Source organism: Ylistrum balloti, unplaced genomic scaffold (genome assembly GCF_031769215.1).
Source record: "Ylistrum balloti isolate Yb309-2 unplaced genomic scaffold, AGI_CSIRO_Ybal_v1 Utg371248, whole genome shotgun sequence".
Taxonomy (NCBI): Eukaryota; Metazoa; Mollusca; class Bivalvia; order Pectinida; family Pectinidae; genus Ylistrum; species Ylistrum balloti.
In genome coordinates, this window is record NW_026782675.1 from 327,190 (window position 1) to 346,702 (window position 19,513).

At 37.1% G+C, this 19,513-nt stretch overlaps 1 protein-coding gene across 1 annotated transcript; it reads left to right on the top strand.

Moving 5' to 3' along the window:
* Window positions 1–1,311: 1,311 nt before the first annotated feature.
* LOC132561642 (uncharacterized) lies at window positions 1,312–19,513 on the top strand. Its single transcript, XM_060226345.1, has 5 exons — window positions 1,312–1,356; window positions 4,843–4,980; window positions 12,273–12,453; window positions 12,867–13,100; window positions 19,246–19,513. The coding sequence occupies exons 1-5, from the start codon at window positions 1,312–1,314 to the stop codon at window positions 19,317–19,319; spliced, it is 672 nt and encodes a 223-aa protein (XP_060082328.1). The 3' UTR covers window positions 19,320–19,513.

The following is a 19,513-nucleotide window of genomic DNA, read 5'->3' on the forward strand; positions in this document are numbered from 1 at the left end:
CTTGGTAAATTTTAAAGTCGATCACAACAAGTTGGAAATAAAATAATGCACGGAATAAGATAAATAGGATTATTGAATGCCTATCAAAGGCAGTAACGTTTTGTTTGACGTCTGTAATTTTTTGTTACGTTTAGTTATGTTTTGTAATGTTTAGTTACGTTTAGTTATATTTTATTATGTTTTGTTATGTTTTGTTATGTTTTGTGGGTTTAGTTATGTTTAGTTATGTTTTGTTATATTTTGTTATGTTTAGTTATGTTTTGTTATGTTTTGTTGTGTTTAGGTATGTTTAGTTATGTTTTGTTATGTTTTGTTGTGTTTAGTTATGTTTTGTTATGTTTAGTTATGTTTTGTTATGTTTTGTTGTGTTTAGTTATGTTTAGTTATATTTTGTTATGTTTTGTTATGTTTTGTTATGTTTTGTTGTGTTTAGTTATGTTTAGTTATGTTTAGTTATGTTTATTTATGTTTTGTTGTGTTTAGTTATGTTTAGTTATATTTTGTTATGTTTTGTTATGTTTTGTTATGTTTTGTTGTGTTTAGTTATGTTTAGTTATGTTTAGTTATGTTTTGTTATGTTTTGTTGTGTTTAGGTATGTTTAGTTATGTTTTGTTGTGTTTAGTTATGTTTAGTTATATTTTGTTATGTTTAGTTATGTTTTGTTATGTTTTGTTATGTTTAGTTATGTTTTGTTATGTTTTGTTGTGTTTAGTTATGTTTTGTTATGTTTTGTTGTGTTTAGTTATGTTTAGTTATGTTTAGTTATGTTTAGTTATGTTTAGTTATGTTTTGTTGTGTTTAGTTATGTTGAGTTATGTTTTGTTGTTTTGCTACCGTCTGTGTGTCGTAAGTTGTAGTTGAAATGATATTCTTACATAATAACATAGGCTGCTATATATCTACTGATTTTGACTGTGATGATCACTAAATTTAAGCCCGGTTCTTCTTCGTATTAGTCGTAACAAAAGTATTTACAAATAAGTTTTAATTAAATTTTGTTTCTTCCACGAGATCTCGGAGGGAGTGATAAGGTTTTGAATTTTCCGAAGTTGTCCCTGAAATGCTTTGCACACAATAGAAAAAGAAAGTGTGGAGAAGGAATTCTACCGATACCTTATATCTTTGACCAGTAATCAAGATAAACCATTTTGCAAATATCATTTATAATTTATGCATGATCGTCTATGGACTCTTTATCAAAGCAACACCGGGTTGTTTCCGAACAGGCAAGTAAGTTCGTATATCAGGATATATAATAGAGACATTCTGTGAACGGAATATTGACTGTCATCGTTTTGTTTTCAGAGAGAATGTCGTGCGAGCAGCAAAAACAGCAGAGAAAGGGAGTACCCCTGGTAAGTAGTGGTGATATAGTTACTGGACGTCATCAAAGGACACTCTGAACACTAGATGTTAGTTAACCCATCATAATATATAACCACTGGACGTCATCAAAGGACACTCTGGACACTAGATGTTAGTTAACCTATCATAATATATAGTTACTGGACGTCATCAAAGGACACTCTGGACACTAGATAATATATAATTAGATGTTAGTTAACCCATCATAATATATAACCACTGGACGTCATCAAAGGACACTCTGGACACTAGATGTTACTTAACCCATCATAATATATAATTACTGGACGTCATCAAAGGACACTCTGGACACTAGATGTTAGTTAACCCATCATAATATATAATTACTGGACGTCATCAAAGGACACTCTGGACACTAGATGTTAGTTAACCCATCATAATATATAATTACTGGACGTCATCAAAGGACACTCTGGACACTAGATGTTAGTTAACCCATCATAATATATAATTACTGGACGTCATCAAAGGACACTCTGGACACTAGATGTTACTTAACCCATCATAATATATAGTTACTGGACGTCATCAAAGGACACTCTGGACACTAGATGTTAGTTAACCTATCATAATATATAGTTACTGGACGTCAGCAAAGGACACTCTGGACACTAGACACTCTGGACACTAGATGTTAGTTAACCCATCATAATATATAGTTAACCATCAAAGGACATGGACACTAGATGTTAGTTAAATATATATATAGTTACTGGACGTCATCAAAGGACACTCTGGACACTAGATGTTAGTTAACCCATCATAATATATAGTTACTGGACGTCATCAAAGGACACTCTGGACACTAGATGTTAGTTAACCCATCATAATATATAATTACTGGACGTCATCAAAGGACACTCTGGACACTAGATGTTAGTTAACCCATCATAATATATAGTTACTGGACGTCATCAAAGGACACTCTGGACACTAGATGTTACTTAACCCATCATAATATATAGTTACTGGACGTCATCAAAGGACACTCTGGACACTAGATGTTAGTTAACCCATCATAATATATAGTTACTGGACGTCATCAAAGGACACTCTGGACACTAGATGTTACTTAACCCATCATAATATATAGTTACTGGACACTAGATGTTACTTAACCCATCATAATATATAAAGGACACTCTGGACACTAGATGTTACTTAACCCATCATAATATATAGTTACTGGACGTCATCAAAGGACACTCTGGACACTAGATGTTAGTTAACCCATCATAATATATAGTTACTGGACGTCATCAAAGGACACTCTGGACACTAGATGTTAGTTAACCTATCATAATATATAGTTACTGGACGTCATCAAAGGACACTCTGGACACTAGATGTTAGTTAACCCATCATAATATATAGTTACTGGACGTCATCAAAGGACACTCTGGACACTAGATGTTAGTTAACCCATCATAATATATAATTACTGGACGTCATCAAAGGACACTCTGGACACTAGATGTTACTTAACCCATCATAATATATAATTACTGGACGTCATCAAAGGACACTCTGGACACTAGATGTTAGTTAACCTATCATAATATATAGTTACTGGACGTCATCAAAGGACACTCTGGAGACTAGATGTTAGTTAACCTATCTAGATAGAGTCAGTCTCCAATGAAATCATAATAAAACAAATAAGTTAGCCAAGAGAGAATAGTTTGTTCCCAAAGATACCACTAAAGTTAACGAAGATATCATTCACCGGAAATTCAATCATTTTCACCGTTTCTTTCTCCGTATGGTAATTCTGTACTTCGGATGTAGTTTTGTTACCATGTATAGTATTGTAGGTGAATGTAAGGGTCTATAACGTCCTGGAGCAACGCGAACTACACACTGATACGAGCTCAGTATGACATCGGTCAAATCCGGCCATTGCTTAAGGTTGATAAACCACGGTGTTTCCTCTCACATAAACATCATCGGTTAAGGTTAATAAACCACGGTGTTTCCTCTCACATAAACATCATTGGTTAAGGTTGATAAACCACGTGTTATTTAAACAAGTCTAGAAGGTTTAAGTCAATGACACGGTCCTTTATTCACGGAGATTATTCTGATGAGTGTTTCCAACAAAATCGATTGTAAACATCTAGTGATAGAAATCAATGTTTCCAGCCACTCCGGGATAAATTGTCAATGGATATGGGCAAGTTTGGACTAGACGTAAAAGACAACCGGGATACCCTGGGATAGATTGTCAGCGGACCAATCTCTCCCAGAGTGCATTGCGGTATCCCAACAACACCACTGTAAACAGCTCTCTCCTTTAGAAGATTCTTGAAAAACGTGTAAAAGAATAAAGTATTACATTATTTTTCTGTTTTGTATTATTATGTGGGAATTAGATATCTGTTTATTTGGAGAATAACTACAGGAAATTTTCTGGTTAAAAACGTTATGGTTTATTTTGCGGAAGATTAATATTGAGTGAACAGTCACCATCAGTCGTGTTTACATTTTGTACTTCCACTTTTCAACTACCGACGTGTTCTTGAGAGAGATGTGGATATGTTGTGATGTCAGTGATAACTGATGTTGATTTGGCTATAACGTTTGCACAACTCTCAAAGACCCAAATGTTACGCTGATCGAAGGCCCAGTCTACAGTTGTGTACTTCGTGGGTGGTATCAGGGACGCCATCTTGTTCGACGTCAAACTCTGATGGACTGGAGTCAGTTGGATACGAACGTGTGCGACTCGTGATTATGCATGTTGGAGGACGTATGTCTTATTACTAGCAATAGTTTGGAATCAGTGGCGACGATTTTAGTACCACACTAGAAGAAATAGACTATACTGTGGGCACTTCAAATAATTACCTGTCCATTTATACTATGGAGACATTGATGAAAGCCCGTTGTTACATAACCTCTCTATGCTGAGCATTAGGTGGAAACAATAGAACGTAATGTTACACATCACACAAGAACCAAAACGTAAAATGATGAGACACCACAAAATATATGTTTGTAGGAGAGAAAAGAGCAGAAAAAATCCCAATTACGAGTTGCAATGGAGGCAACAATCGCTTTTGAGGACGAAATATTCTACAGCATACGAACTGAGAAAGGTCTTAACTGAAAAATTAGTACCAGATATTCCATTCCCTGGTAAACGTGTTGATTTAAATCAGAAATGTTTGTGAAACTTCCCTCCCATACTTTATATACTTCTTTTAACAATGCCGATCAATAGGTATCATTGCTACAACAGTAGGAGATTCTGTCACTCTCTCAGTCTGTATCGTAAAGTAGCCATTTCTTAAACTCGAAGATGTAAAAGGCATAGAGTTGTCTCTCCAGACAGTTTGCTGAATTTCAAAAAAAAAAAAAAAAAAAAAATCCTGAAGAATATTTAACCTTTGATCTTTTGATTCTTTTGCTGAAATATTTGAGCTGTGAACTTTTGACATCTTTTTTGATTTCAGTATAAAGAGGCGTCTGGTGAGATGTACATGCTGATACGTTTCAAACAGGGTATGGATCAATGTATGAGGAATGCTTTCGGTCGAGAAAAACGGATTCTGGAACAGCATAACGGAAAGCTGGTGGGAGTGGCGAACGAGGTAAGTAACACGCAAAAACACACTTGTAAAGTGACCGACACGTCACTCCATGTAGGTCTAATGGCGGAGTCACCACTCGTAAAGTGACCAACACGTCAGAAACACTCCATGTAGGTCTAATGGCGGAGTCACCACTCGTAAAGTGACCGACACGTCAGAAACACTCCATATAGGTCTAATGGTGGAGTCACCACTCGTAAAGTGACCAACACGTCAGAAACACTCCATGTAGGTCTAATGGCGGAGTCACCACTCGTAAAGTGACCGACACGTCAGAAACACTCCATGTAGGTCTAATGGCGGAGTCAACACTCGTAAAGTGACCAACACGTCAGAAACACTCCATGTAGGTCTAATGGCGGAGTCACCACTCGTAAAGTGACCGACACGTCAGAAACACTCCATGTAGGTCTAATGGCGGAGTCACCACTCGTAAAGTGACCGACACGTCAGAAACACTCCATGTAGGTCTGATGGCGGAGTCACCACTCGTAAAGTGACCAACACGTCAGAAACACTCCATGTAGGTCTAATGGTGGAGTCACCACTCGTAAAGTGACCGACACGTCAGAAACACTCCATGTAGGTCTAATGGTGGAGTCACCACTCGTAAAGTGACCGACACGTCAGAAACACTCCATGTAGGTCTAATGGCGGAGTCACCACTCGTAAAGTGACCGACACGTCAGAAACACTCCATATAGGTCTAATGGCGGAGTCACCACTCGTAAAGTGACCGACACGTCAGAAACACTCCATGTAGGTCTGATGGCGGAGTCACCACTCGTAAAGTGACCAACACGTCAGAAACACTCCATGTAGGTCTAATGGTGGAGTCACCACTCGTAAAGTGACCAACACGTCAGAAACACTCCATGTAGGTCTAATGGTGGAGTCACCACTCGTAAAGTGACCGACACGTCAGAAACACTCCATATAGGTCTAATGGTGGAGTCACCACTCGTAAAGTGACCAACACGTCAGAAACACTCCATATAGGTCTAATGGTGGAGTCACCACTCGTAAAGTGACCGACACGTCAGAAACACTCCATATAGGTCTAATGGTGGAGTCACCACTCGTAAAGTGACCGACACGTCAGAAACACTCCATATAGGTCTAATGGTGGAGTCACCACTCGTAAATTGACCGACACGTCAGAAACACTCCATATATGTCTAATGGTGGAGTGACCACTCGTAAAGTGACCGACACGTCAGAAACACTCCATATATGTCTAATGGTGGAGTCACCACTCGTAAAGTGACCGACACGTCAGAAACACTCCATATAGGTCTAATGGCGGAGTCACCACTCGTAAAGTGACCGACACGTCAGAAACACTCCATATAGGTCTAATGGCGGAGTCACCACTCGTAAAGTGACCGACACGTCAGAAACACTCCATATAGGTCTAATGATGGAGTGACCACTCGTGGTTTTGTAGACCAAGGTATATTTGAAGTACCTATGATGAAAGCTGGCTTACGAAGTCATCTTGAATAAAGGATATTGGCATGTACAGGTACATGTCTTAAAGAAGGATGGAACTTCATGTATTAAAATAGTTATGTTGTAAACGTAATTTAAAATCACGGTTAGGGCCAGTTGACGTCGGTATATCTAAGTCCGTGCTAGAATATTGAATAACAAGTCATTAACCTCCAAGAACGTTAACCTACAAATTGTGTGTTCAAACTAGGTACAGTGTATATAATGGTGAGAAAGGTTATAACTATCTATCCACGATTATATTATCTTATTTTTTATTTTTATTTTTCGTCGCTTTCGATGGTCGTACTCGATAGTTTATCAAATACGACCAAGACAAAAATAAATGATTAAAAAAAATATCACAGATAATGGCTTTGGACTATGTAAGACGTAGTGAAATACTATGTTACATCTCATTCTCTTTCCGAATCTTCCATGGTTGTCTTCTCTTAATTTGAGCCTTTCCAAAATGAAAATATAAGTATAGATAATTACTGCTGAGTGTCTCGTCATTATCTCTCACAATAGACGTTATCGTTATTCAAAACTGGCACGTCAGTTGTCGATGGATCACCATACCACTTCTAGATACAATACCATATCGTGATATAGAGGCTAAAAGCATGAGAATACTCAAACCATTTATACTGCCAGACTTCATTTCGTAAACTGTAACATCCGCGCCATTTATACTGCCAGACTTTATTTAGTACACTGTAACATCCGGGCCATTTATACTGCCAGACTTTATTTTGTAAACTATAACATCCGGGCCATTTATACTTCCAGACTTTATTTTGTAAACTGTAACATCCGGGCCATTTATACTGCCAGACTTCATTTCGTAAACTGTAGCATCCGGGCCATTTATACAGCCAGACTTTTTTTTTAGTAAACTGTAACATCCGCGCCATTTATACTGCCAGACTTCCTTTCGTAAACTGTAACATCCGGGCCATTTATACTGCAAGACTTCATTTCGTAAACTGTAACATCCGCGCCATTTATACTGCCAGACTTTATTTAGTAAACTGTAACATCCGGGCCATTTATACTGCCAGACTTTATTTTGTAAACTATAACATCCGGGCCATTTATACTTCCAGACTTTATTTTGTAAACTGTAACATCCGGGCCATTTATACTGCCAGACTTCATTTCGTAAACTGTAACATCCGCGCCATTTATACTGCCAGACTTCATTTCGTAAACTGTAGCATCCGGGCCATTTATACTGCCAGACTTCATTTCGTAAACTGTAACATCCGGGCCATTTATACAGCCAGACTTTTTTTTAGTAAACTGTAACATCCGCGCCATTTATACTACCAGACTTTATTTCGTAAACTGTAACATCCTCGCCATTTATACTGCCAGACTTCATTTCGTAAACTGTAGCATCCGGGCCATTTATACTGCCAGACTTCATTTCGTAAACTGTAGCATCCGGGCCATTTATACAGCCAAACTTTTTTTTAGTAAACTGTAACATCCGCGCCATTTATACTGCCAGACTTTTTTTCGTAAACTGTAACATTCGGGCCATTTATACTGTCAGACTTTATTCAGTAAACGGGAACATCCAGGCCATTTATACTGCCAGACTTTATTTAGTAAACTGTAACATCCGGGCCATTTATACTGCCAGACTTTATTCAGTAAACGGGAACATCCGGGCCATTTACACCATCAAACATATATTATTTATCAACAAAACTCCATACGGACGCGAAAAGGAAGATAATTAAATTCACTGAATATGCGTTCTCTACAAGTGTGGTTTACACTGTTGCGTTCGCTACAGTAGTAGATTTTAGTGTGTGATTAGCATATATTCTTGCCTGTATTACGTTACTGACAAAAACATCAAACATATTTACCTGTCGCTTGGGAGGAGTCGAGTTTGTTTTGCCAACAAAACCAGACAGAGATGTCAACAAACACGGGACCTAGTTAAAGCTAGGTTACATTAGGCATGTAGAAAATTCTATTCGATCACCTGTTCATCTATGAAAACGTGACTCAAAATTTTAAACGTTGGTATTTTAAATCAATATTACGTACTACTTCCATGATCCTTGTTTTCAAATAGCTTTTAGTCTATATACAATTGAGTAATTTCTGACAATCATGACATAAAATTGACTGGCAAAATATGTTTATTTAATGTACATAAATTTCTGTGTTCTATTTCGTACACTTATTGTCGTCGTTTGAAACTAACCTACAATTATTAGCGTAGTCGTAACTCAATATACAAAACAACACTTGTACATATGATATGTAAAATAGATCTGGACTTTTGTCATCGCTCGCTGGTTCTCATCTTCCTATCACATTGATTAACTAACACATTTGAACATTAGCTATAAACACGGTATTTCACTTTTCCATGACAATATTTCACTTTTCCGTGACAGTATTTCACTATTCCGTGACAGTATTTCACTATTCCGTGACGGTATTTCACTTTTCCATGACAATATTTGACTTTTTCATGACAGTATTTTCAATTTTTCGTGACAATATTTCAATTTTTCGTGACAGTATTTCACTATTCCGTGACAGTATTTCACTATTCCGTGACAGTATTTCACTTTTCCGCGACAGTATTTCACTTTTTCCTGACAGTATTTCACTTTTTCCTGACAGTATTTCACTATTCCGTGACAGTATTTCACTATTCCCTGACAGTATTTCACTATTCCGTGACAGTATTGCACTATTCTACGACAGTATTTCACTATTCCGTGACAGTATTTCACTATTCCGTGACAGTATTTCACTATTCCGTGACAGTATTTCACTATTCCATGACAGTATTTCACTTTTCCGCGACAGTATTTCACTTTTTCCTGATAGTATTTCACTTTTTCCTGACAGTATTTCACTTTTTCCTGACAGTATTTCACTATTCCGTGACAGTATTTCACTATTCCGTGACAATATTTCACTATTCCATGACAATATTTCACTATTCCGTGACAGTATTTCACTTTTTCCCGACAATATTTCACTTTTTCCTGACAGTATTTCACTATTCCATGACAGTATTTCACTATTCCTGACAGTATTTCACTATTCCCTGACAGTATTTCACTATTCCGTGACAGTATTTCACTATTCCCTGACAGTATTTCACTATTCCATGACAGTATTGCACTATTCTACGACAGTATTTCACTATTCCATGACAGTATTTCACTATTCCGTGACAATATTTCACTATTCCATGACAATATTTCACTATTCCGTGACAGTATTTCACTATTCCGTGACAGTATTTCACTCTTCCGTGACAGTATTTCACTATTCTGTGACAATATTTCAGTTTTCCGTGACAATATTTCAATTTTTCCTGACAGTATTTCACTATTCCGTGACAGTATTTTACTATTCCGTGACAGTATATCACTATTCCGTGACAATATTTCACTATTCCGTGACAGTATTTCACTATTTCGTGACAATATTTCACTATTCCATGACAATATTTCACTATTCCGTGACAGTATTTCACTTTTTCCCGACAATATTTCACTTTTTCCTGACAGTATTTCACTATTCCGTGACAGTATTTCACTATTCTGTGACAATATTTCACTTTTCCGTGACAATATTTCACTTTTTCCTGACAGTATTCCACTTTTTCCTGACAATATTTCACTTTTTCCTGACAATATTTCACTATTCCGTGACAATATATCACTATTCCGTGACAGTATTTCACTTTTTCCTGACAGTATTTCACTATTCCGTGACAGTATTGCACTATTCTACGACAGTATTTCACTATTCCGTGACAATATATCACTATTCCGTGACAGTATTTCACTATTCCGTGACAATATTTCACTATTCCGTGACAGTATTTCACTTTTCCGTGACAGTATTTCACTATTCCGTGACAGTATTGCACTATTCCCTGACAGTATTTCACTATTCCGTGACAATATTTCACTATTCCTGACAATATTTCACTTTTTCCTGACAGTATTTCACTATTCCGTGACAGTATTGCACTATTCTACGACAGTATTTCACTATTCCGTGACAGTATTTCACTTTTCCGTGACAGTATTTCACTATTCCGTGACAGTATTGCACTATTCCACGACAATATTTCACTATTCCGTGACAATATTTCACTATTCCGTGACAGTATTTCACTATTCCGTGACAATATATCACTATTCCGTGACAGTATTTCACTATTTCGTGACAGTATTTCACTTTTTCCTGACAGTATTTCACTATTTCGTGACAATATTTCACTATTCCGTGACAGTATTTGACTATTCCGTGACAGTATTTTCACTTTTCAGTGAAGTTGTAATTTTTCAATTTTAATTGATAACAAAGGAATGTCTTTTTCGTTTAATTATATGATTGGAATTAAACATAACACAGATTAAAAAGAAATCCAATCGATTACATGTACATTTGTATGTATAAGATGAGCTTGAATTCATGTTTTGGAACTTTTAAGCGAAAACATTCTTAGTCAATAACAAATAGAAGCGTACTTATCTTTGAGACAGACATTTTCCGTAAACATTCGGTCTCGGTAAATTCATACCTAAGTATTATGTCTTCTGACAATCGAACTACTATATATGACATTTTTTGTGTAAAGAACAATCATAACGACAAGTAACAAATCTGACGCTGTGACGTCACCAACACATCACGCGGATTAAGTAATGGACAAACGGATAATTTTAATTAAAAGTATGTGAAACATGCAAAGAACGCGTATTACATTCTACCTTATTTTTTGTTATTTACATCAAAGCTGTCAATTCTTATTTATCTATGCTATATTAAGACCTATTCACAAGCATCACTCTGTTGAGCCTATTTAATACATTTTGATATTATTTTAAACATTAGTACAATTTTTCGAGCAAACAAAAAATTGGTGGTGATGGTTTTCGGTCAAAGTAGCTTCAATTCACTCTGCCAATAGTATCGTGAAGTGTCTTTGGTATGAAGACAGAATAAGATATTGTCTTCTTTGGCACAAGAAAACGCTGATGTTTCGTCATCGAACGTGAATTACGTTAACAAAGAACAAACTTTTGTTGATTACTACAAACATGACACGATTCTGTTATTTTTCACATCTCTGACACAATCAGTCTGCAGTATTCTATTATCTTTTACATCTCTGACAGGATCAGTCTGTGATATTCTATTATTTTTACATCTCAGACAGAATCAGTCTGCAGTATTCTATTATTTTTTACATCTCTGACAGGATCAGTCTGTAGTATTCTATTATTTTTACATCTCTGACAGAATCAGTCTGCAGTATTCTATTATCTTTTACATCTCTGACAGGATCAGTCTGCAGTATTCTATTATCTTTTACATCTCTGACAGGATCAGTCTGCAGTATTCTATTATTTTTACATCTCTGACAGAATCAGTCTGTGATATTCTATTATTTTTACATCTCTGACAGAATCAGTCTGCAGTATTCTATTATTTTTTACATCTCTGACAGGATCAGTCTGTGATATTCTATTATTTTTACATCTCTGACAGAATCAGTCTGCAGTATTCTATTATTTTTTACATCTCTGGCAGAATCAGTCTGTGATATTCTATTATTTTTACATCTCTGACAGAATCAGTCTGCAGTATTCTATTATCTTTTACATCTCTGACAGGATCAGTCTGTGATATTCTATTATTTTTACATCTCTGACAGAATCAGTCTGCAGTATTCTATTATTTTTTACATCTCTGACAGGATCAGTCTGTGATATCCTATTATTTATCCTCTCTTACAGATCAGCGTCGTTGAGTGTAGTGACAAGTACCCAGATTGTGGATTTGCTCTTTTGAAGTTCAAGAGCGAAAGAGATGCTGATCACTGGCTTAGGAGTGATCGGGTATTCAAACAACAAGACTTTCCAAACCCTGCGGACACATTGGAGATAACCCTGTTTCCACTCAGCTATATCCCAAACGGTAACCCGTTCTACTTTGTATGATGTTTATAAATAGTAGAGAGGGAATTTCTACTCAGCTATATCCCAAACGGTAACCCGTTCTACTTTGTATAATGTTTATAAATAGTAGAGAGGAATTTTCCTCTCAGCTATATCCTAAACGGTAACCCGTTCTACTTTGTATAATGTTTATAAATAGTAGAGAGGAATTTTCCTCTCAGCTATATCCCAAACAGTAACCCGTTCTACTTTGTATAATGTTTATAAATAATAGAAGAATTATTCAGTTATAAAAACGATTAAGGAATAAAATATTCTCTTCATCCTGTTATGTTGTATAAATAAAGTTAGAAATGGAAACGATTTTGATGTTTGTTACTAAAAGCATGCGTGATCTCTTTTACTAATTTAATGTTTTATTGTAATCAATAGAGAACGGATACACAACGTTCAACTTGACAGAAATTTGTGACGTGTGTGACCGGAACTTCCAGGACAATTATGTCAATAGGGTGGCCCCGATTATGGATAAGTTTAAGATTCGACATGGCTTGGTAGCAACCACGGACGCCAGAGACTTAAGGAGAACTTGGATAAACAGAGCAGCGTTTGTCTTGATCAATGCATATGAAAGTATTGAGCAATTCAAACAATTCTATGACTCCGGTAAGATGACGTTTAATCTTCCTTGTGAGATTTAAAGTGATTTCAGGACATACAGACCTTATTAAGTGGTTCGTGTTAGATATATTGGTGTTCTCTTGTCCTTAAATAACACGAAAAGTATGGGTCATGTCCATAGTGTATGTACATCTTAATCAAATACCAAGAACATGATAGAAAACAACACGAAATTACCAATATAACACAGATCGTAATCCAAACTAAAATTCAATAAAACTAGGACAAACCATGAACAAAAGAAAGAAAGGGGATGTATTCCCGAAAAAAGTGCAAGACATTAAGACCAGAGTTTTGGAAGAGAAAGTGTCTTTTGCTTCAGCGACGTCACAGACTTCTTATTACTGCTACTTACTGTCGATCTTTTCTTAAAACGACTTTTCCAATCAAGCTGTATAATACATGATTTCCATATTGTAGATTTTGCATTTCTAGATAACTATACTCCACGATCTACGTGCACAATACTTACAGTTTACAGATAGATTTACAAAACAGTTTATAATGTTGATTGAGATTATGGTGAAGTCAAAATTATCTCACTTAAAGTATTTTCTTTCCTTGTGCGAGAAATTCTGTTTCCTTGTGCGAGAAATTCTGTTTCCTTGTGCTTTGTGCGAGAAATTCTGTTTCCTTGTGCGAGAAATTCTGTTTCCTTGTGCGAGAAATTCTGTTTCCTTGTGCGAGAAATTCTGTTTCCTTGTGCTTTGTGCGAGAAATTCTGTTTCCTTGTGCGAGAAATTCTGTTTCCTTGTGCGAGAAATTCTGTTTCCTTGTGCGAGAAATTCTGTTTCCTTGTGCTTTGTGCGAGAAATTCTGTTTCCTTGTGCTTTGTGCGAGAAATTCTGTTTCCTTGTGCGAGAAATTCTGTTTCCTTGTGCTTTGTGCGAGAAATTCTGTTTCCTTGTGCGAGAAATTCTTTTTCCTTGTGCGAGAAATTCTGTTTCCTTGTGCTTTGTGCGAGAAATTCTGTTTCCTTGTGCGAGAAATTCTGTTTCCTTGTGCGAGAAATTCTGTTTCCTTGTGCTTTGTGCGAGAAATTCTGTTTCCTTGTGCGAGAAATTCTGTTTCCTTGTGCGAGAAATTCTGTTTCCTTGTGCGAGAAATTCTGTTTCCTTGTGCTTTGTGCGAGAAATTCTGTTTCCTTGTGCGAGAAATTCTTTTTCCTTGTGCGAGAAATTCTGTTTCCTTGTGCGAGAAATTCTGTTTCCTTGTGCGAGAAATTCTGTTTCATTTTGCGAGTTTTTCTTTTTCCTTTTGCGAGTATTTCTTTTTCCTGGTGCTTTGTGCGAGAAATTCTGTTTCCTTGTGCGAGAAATTCTTTTTCCTTGTGCTTTGTGCGAGAAATTCTGTTTCCTTGTGGTTTCCTTGTGCGAGAAATTCTGTTTCCTTGTGCGAGAAATTCTGTTTCCTTGTGCTTTGTGCGAGAAATTCTGCTTCCTTGTGCGAGAAATTCTGTTTCCTTGTGCGAGAAATTCTGTTTCTGTTTCCTTGTGCTTTTTGCGAGAAATTCTGTTTCCTTGTGCTTTGTGCGAGAAATTCTGTTTCCTTGTGCGAGAAATTCTGTTTCCTTGTGCTTTGTGCGAGAAATTCTGTTTCCTTGTGCGAGAAATTCTGTTTCCTTGTGCTTTGTGCGAGAAATTCTGTTTCCTTGTGCGAGAAATTCTGTTTCCTTGTGCGAGAAATTCTGTATCCTTGTGCGAGAAATTCTTTTTCCTTGTGCTTTGTGCGAGAAATTCTGTTTCCTTGTGGTTTCCTTGTGCGAGAAATTCTGTTTCCTTGTGCGAGAAATTCTGTTTCCTTGTGCGAGAAATTCTGTTTCCTTGTGCTTTGTGCGAGAAATTCTGTTTCCTTGTGCGAGAAATTCTGTTTCCTTGTGCGAGAAATTCTGTTTCCTTGTGCGAGAAATTCTGTTTCCTTGTGCGAGAAATTCTGTTTCCTTGTGCGAGAAATTCTGTTTCCTTGTGCGAGAAATTCTGCTTCCTTGTGGTTTCCTTGTGCGAGAAATTCTGTTTCCTTGTGCGAGAAATTCTGTATCCTTGTGCGAGAAATTCTTTTTCCTTGTGCGAGAAATTCTGTTTCCTTGTGCGAGAAATTCTGTTTCCTTGTGCGAGAAATTCTGTTTCCTTGTGCGAGAAATTCTGTTTCCTTGTGCGAGAAATTCTGTTTCCTTGTGCGAGAAATTCTGTTTCCTTGTGCGAGAAATTCTGTTTCCTTGTGCGAGAAATTCTGTTTCCTTGTGCGAGAAATTCTGTTTCCTTGTGCGAGAAATTCTGTTTCCTTGTGCGAGAAATTCTGTTTCCTTGTGCGAGAAATTGTTTCCTTGTGCGAGAAATTCTGTTTCCTTGTGCGAGAAATTCTGTTTCCTTGTGCGAGAAATTCTGTTTCCTTGTGCTTTGTGCGAGAAATTCTGTTTCCTTGTGCGAGAAATTCTGTTTCCTTGTGCGAGAAATTCTGTTTCCTTGTGCTTTGAGCGAGAAATTCTGTTTCCTTGTGCGAGAAATTCTGTTTCCTTGTGCGAGAAATTGTTTCCTTGTGCGAGAAATTCTGTTTCCTTGTGCGAGAAATTCTGTTTCCTTGTGCGAGAAATTCTGTTTCCTTGTGCGAGAAATTCTGTTTCCTTGTGCGAGAAATTCTGTTTCCTTGTGCGAGAAATTCTGTTTCCTTGTGCGAGAAATTCTGTTTCCTTGTGCGAGAAATTCTGTTTCCTTGTGGTTTCCTTGTGCGAGAAATTCTGTTTCCTTGTGCGAGAAATTCTGTTTCCTTGTGCGAGAAATTCTGTTTCCTTGTGCGAGAAATTCTGTTTCCTTGTGCTTTGTGCGAGAAATTCTGTTTCCTTGTGCGAGAAATTCTGTTTCCTTGTGCGAGATATTCTGTTTCCTTGTGCGAGAAATTCTGTTTCCTTGTGCGAGAAATTCTGTTTCCTTGTGCGAGAAATTCTGTTTCCTTGTGCTTTGTGCGAGAAATTCTGTTTCCTTGTGCGAGAAATCTTGTGCGAGAAATTCTGTTTCCTTGTGCGAGAAATTCTGTTTCCTTGTGCTTTGTGCGAGAAATTCTGTTTCCTTGTGCGAGAAATTCTGTTTCCTTGTGCGAGAAATTCTGTTTCCTTGTGCGAGAAATTCTGTTTCCTTGTGCGAGAAATTCTGTTTCCTTGTGCGAGAAATTCTGTTTCCTTGTGCGAGAAATTCTGTTTCCTTGTGCGAGCGAGAAATTCTGTTTCCTTGTGCGAGAAATTCTGTTTCCTTGTGCGAGAAATTCTGTTTCCTTGTGCGAGAAATTCTGTTTCCTTGTGCGAGAAATTCTGTTTCCTTGTGCGAGAAATTCTGTTTCCTTGTGCGAGAAATTCTGTTTCCTTGTGCGAGAAATTCTGTATCCTTGTGCGAGAAATTCTGTTTCCTTGTGCGAGAAATTCTGTTTCCTTGTGCGAGAAATTCTGTTTCCTTGTGCGAGAAATTCTGTTTCCTTGTGGTTTCCTTGTGCGAGAAATTCTGTTTCCTTGTGTGCGAGAAATTCTGTTTCCTTGTGAAATTCTGTTTCCTTGTGCGAGAAATTCTGTTTCCTTGTGCGAGAAATTGTTTCCTTGTGCGAGAAATTCTGTTTCCTTGTGGTTTCCTTGTGCGAGAAATTCTGTTTCCTTGTGCGAGAAATTCTGTTTCCTTGTGCGAGAAATTCTGTTTCCTTGTGCGAGAAATTGTTTCCTTGTGCGAGAAATAATGTTTCTGTTTCCTTGTGCGAGAAATTCTGTTTCCTTGTGCGAGAAATTCTGTTTCCTTGTGGTTTCCTTGTGCGAGAAATTCTGTTTCCTTGTGCGAGAAATTCTGTTTCCTTGTGCGAGAAATTCTGCTTCCTTGTGGTTTCCTTGTGCGAGAAATTCTGTTTCCTTGTGCGAGAAATTCTGTTTCCTTGTGCGAGAAATTCTGTTTACTTGTGCGAGAAATTCTGTTTCCTTGTGCGAGAAATTCTGTTTCCTTGTGCGAGAAATTGTTTCCTTGTGCGAGAAATTCTGTTTCCTTGTGGTTTCCTTGTGCGAGAAATTCTGTTTCCTTGTGCGAGAAATTCTGTTTCCTTGTGCTAATCTCTGTCAGAGTGTAATGTAGGCAGATACAGGTTTTCTCTGTCAGAGTGTAATGTAGGCAGATACAAGTAATCTCTGTCAGAGTGTAATGTAGGCAGATACAGGTAATCTCTATCAGAGTGTAATGTCAGAGTGTAATGTAGGCAGATACAGGTATTCTCTGTCAGAGTGTAATGTAGGCAGATACAGGTAATCTCTATCAGAGTGTAATGTAGGCAGATACAGGTTTTCTCTGTCAGAGTGTAATGTAGGCAGATACAAGTAATCTCTGTCAGAGTGTAATGTAGGCAGATACAAGTAATCTCTGTCAGAGTGTAATGTAGGTTGATACAAGTAATCTCTGTCAGAGTGTAATGTAGGTTGATATAGGTATTCTCTGTCAGAGTGTAATGTAGGCAGATACAGGTAATCTCTGTCGGAGTGTAATGTAGGTTGATACAAGTAATCTCTGTCAGAGTGTAATGTAGGTTGATATAGGTATTCTCTGTCAGAGTGTAATGTAGTTTGATACAAGTAATCTCTGTCAGAGTGTAATGTAGTTTGATACAAGTAATCTCTGTCAGAGTGTAATGTAGGTTGATACAAGTAATCTCTGTCAGAGTGTAATGTAGGCAGATACAGGTAATCTCTATCAGAGTGTAATGTAGGTTGATACAGGTATTCTCTGTCAGAGTGTAATGTAGGTTGATACAGGTATTCTCTGTCAGAGTGTAATGTAGGCAGAGGATGATACAGGTAATCTCTGTCAGAGTGTAAGGTAATCTCTGTGTGTTTCCTTGATACAAGTAATCTCTGTCAGAGTGTAATGTAGGTTGATACAGGTATTCTCTGTCAGAGTGTAATGTAGGTTGATACAAGTAATCTCTGTCAGAGTGTAATGTAGGTTGATACAGGTTTTCTCTGTCAGAGTGTAATGTAGGTTGATATAGGTATTCTCTGTCAGAGTGTAATGTAGGTTGATACAGGTATTCTCTGTCAGAGTGTAATGTAGGTTGATACAAGTAATCTCTGTCAGAGTGTAATGTAGGCAGATACAGGTATTCTCTGTCAGAGTGTAATGTAGGTTGATACAAGTAATCTCTGTCAGAGTGTAATGTAGTGTTGTATTCTCTGTCAGAGTGTAATACAAGAATCTCTCAGAGTGTAATGTAGAGTAATCTCTGTCAGAGTGTAATGTGTAATCTCTGTCAGAGTGTAATGTAGGCAGATACAGGTAATCTCTATCAGAGTGTAATGTAGGTTGATACAGGTATTCTCTGTCAGAGTGTAATGTAGGTTGATACAAGTAATCTCTGTCAGAGTGTAATGTAGGCAGATACAAGTAATCTCTGTCAGAGTGTAATGTAGGCAGATACAAGTAATCTCTGTCAGAGTGTAATGTAGGCAGATACAAGTAATCTCTGTCAGAGTGTAATGTAGGTTGATACAGGTATTCTCTGTCAGAGTGTAATGTAGTTTGATACAAGTAATCTCTGTCAGAGTGTAATGTAGGTTGATATAGGTATTCTCTGTCAGAGTGTAATGTAGGTTGATACAAGTAATCTCTGTCAGAGTGTAATGTAGGTTGATACAAGTAATCTCTGTCAGAGTGTAATGTAGGTTGATACAGGTATTCTCTGTCAGAGTGTAATGTAGTTTGATACAAGTAATCTCTATCAGAGTGTAATGTAGGTTGATACAGGTATTCTCTGTCAGAGTGTAATGTAGGCAGATACAAGTAATCTCTATCAGAGTGTAATGTAGGTTGATACAAGTAATCTCTATCAGAGTGTAATGTAGGTTGATACAGGTATTCTCTGTCAGAGTGTAATGCAGGTTGGTTTTTGACAGATACCGAAGTTTGGTTCCTGAATTTGACAACCCGAACGAGGCGGACATTTTTTTTGCATGTTTATAACATATTGATTCTATAAATAGATATATTTGCACCAGCTCTGTCTCGGAGATGATGAAGGGGTTTTTATTTTATTTATTTTGTCCTATCGGGAAACTACAAACAATGTATAATTTGATATGAATACCGTATTGTGAAATTATTTATTTGATTTGTTCCAGAACAATATGCGAGCTTAAAGAGATACCGTCAGGAAAACAGCCATACAACCTCCGTATTATTCAGGATATCGTAACGAAACCCATCATACCGAATAACCGGAAGTGACGTCATGGACTCAAATAAAGAATAACAAATGTAGCATTTCAGCAACAGAATATTGAACAAACTTAAATCAGCAGGATGATGTATTCTGAAGTTGAACCATTTCGATGAACTTCCAGTGTCTTCCTTTGATTATCACACAATTCTACGTAAGACAAATTATAA

Coding starts and splice junctions, on each gene's coding strand:
- LOC132561642 (XM_060226345.1), top strand. CDS start 1,312: ATGTCGTGCGAGCAGCAAAAACAGCAGAGAAAGGGAGTACCCCTG. Junction 4,981..12,272: donor TGGTGGGAGTGGCGAACGAG/GTAAGTAACACG, acceptor CCTCTCTTACAG/ATCAGCGTCGTTGAGTGTAG. Junction 12,454..12,866: donor ACTCAGCTATATCCCAAACG/GTAACCCGTTCT, acceptor TGTAATCAATAG/AGAACGGATACACAACGTTC.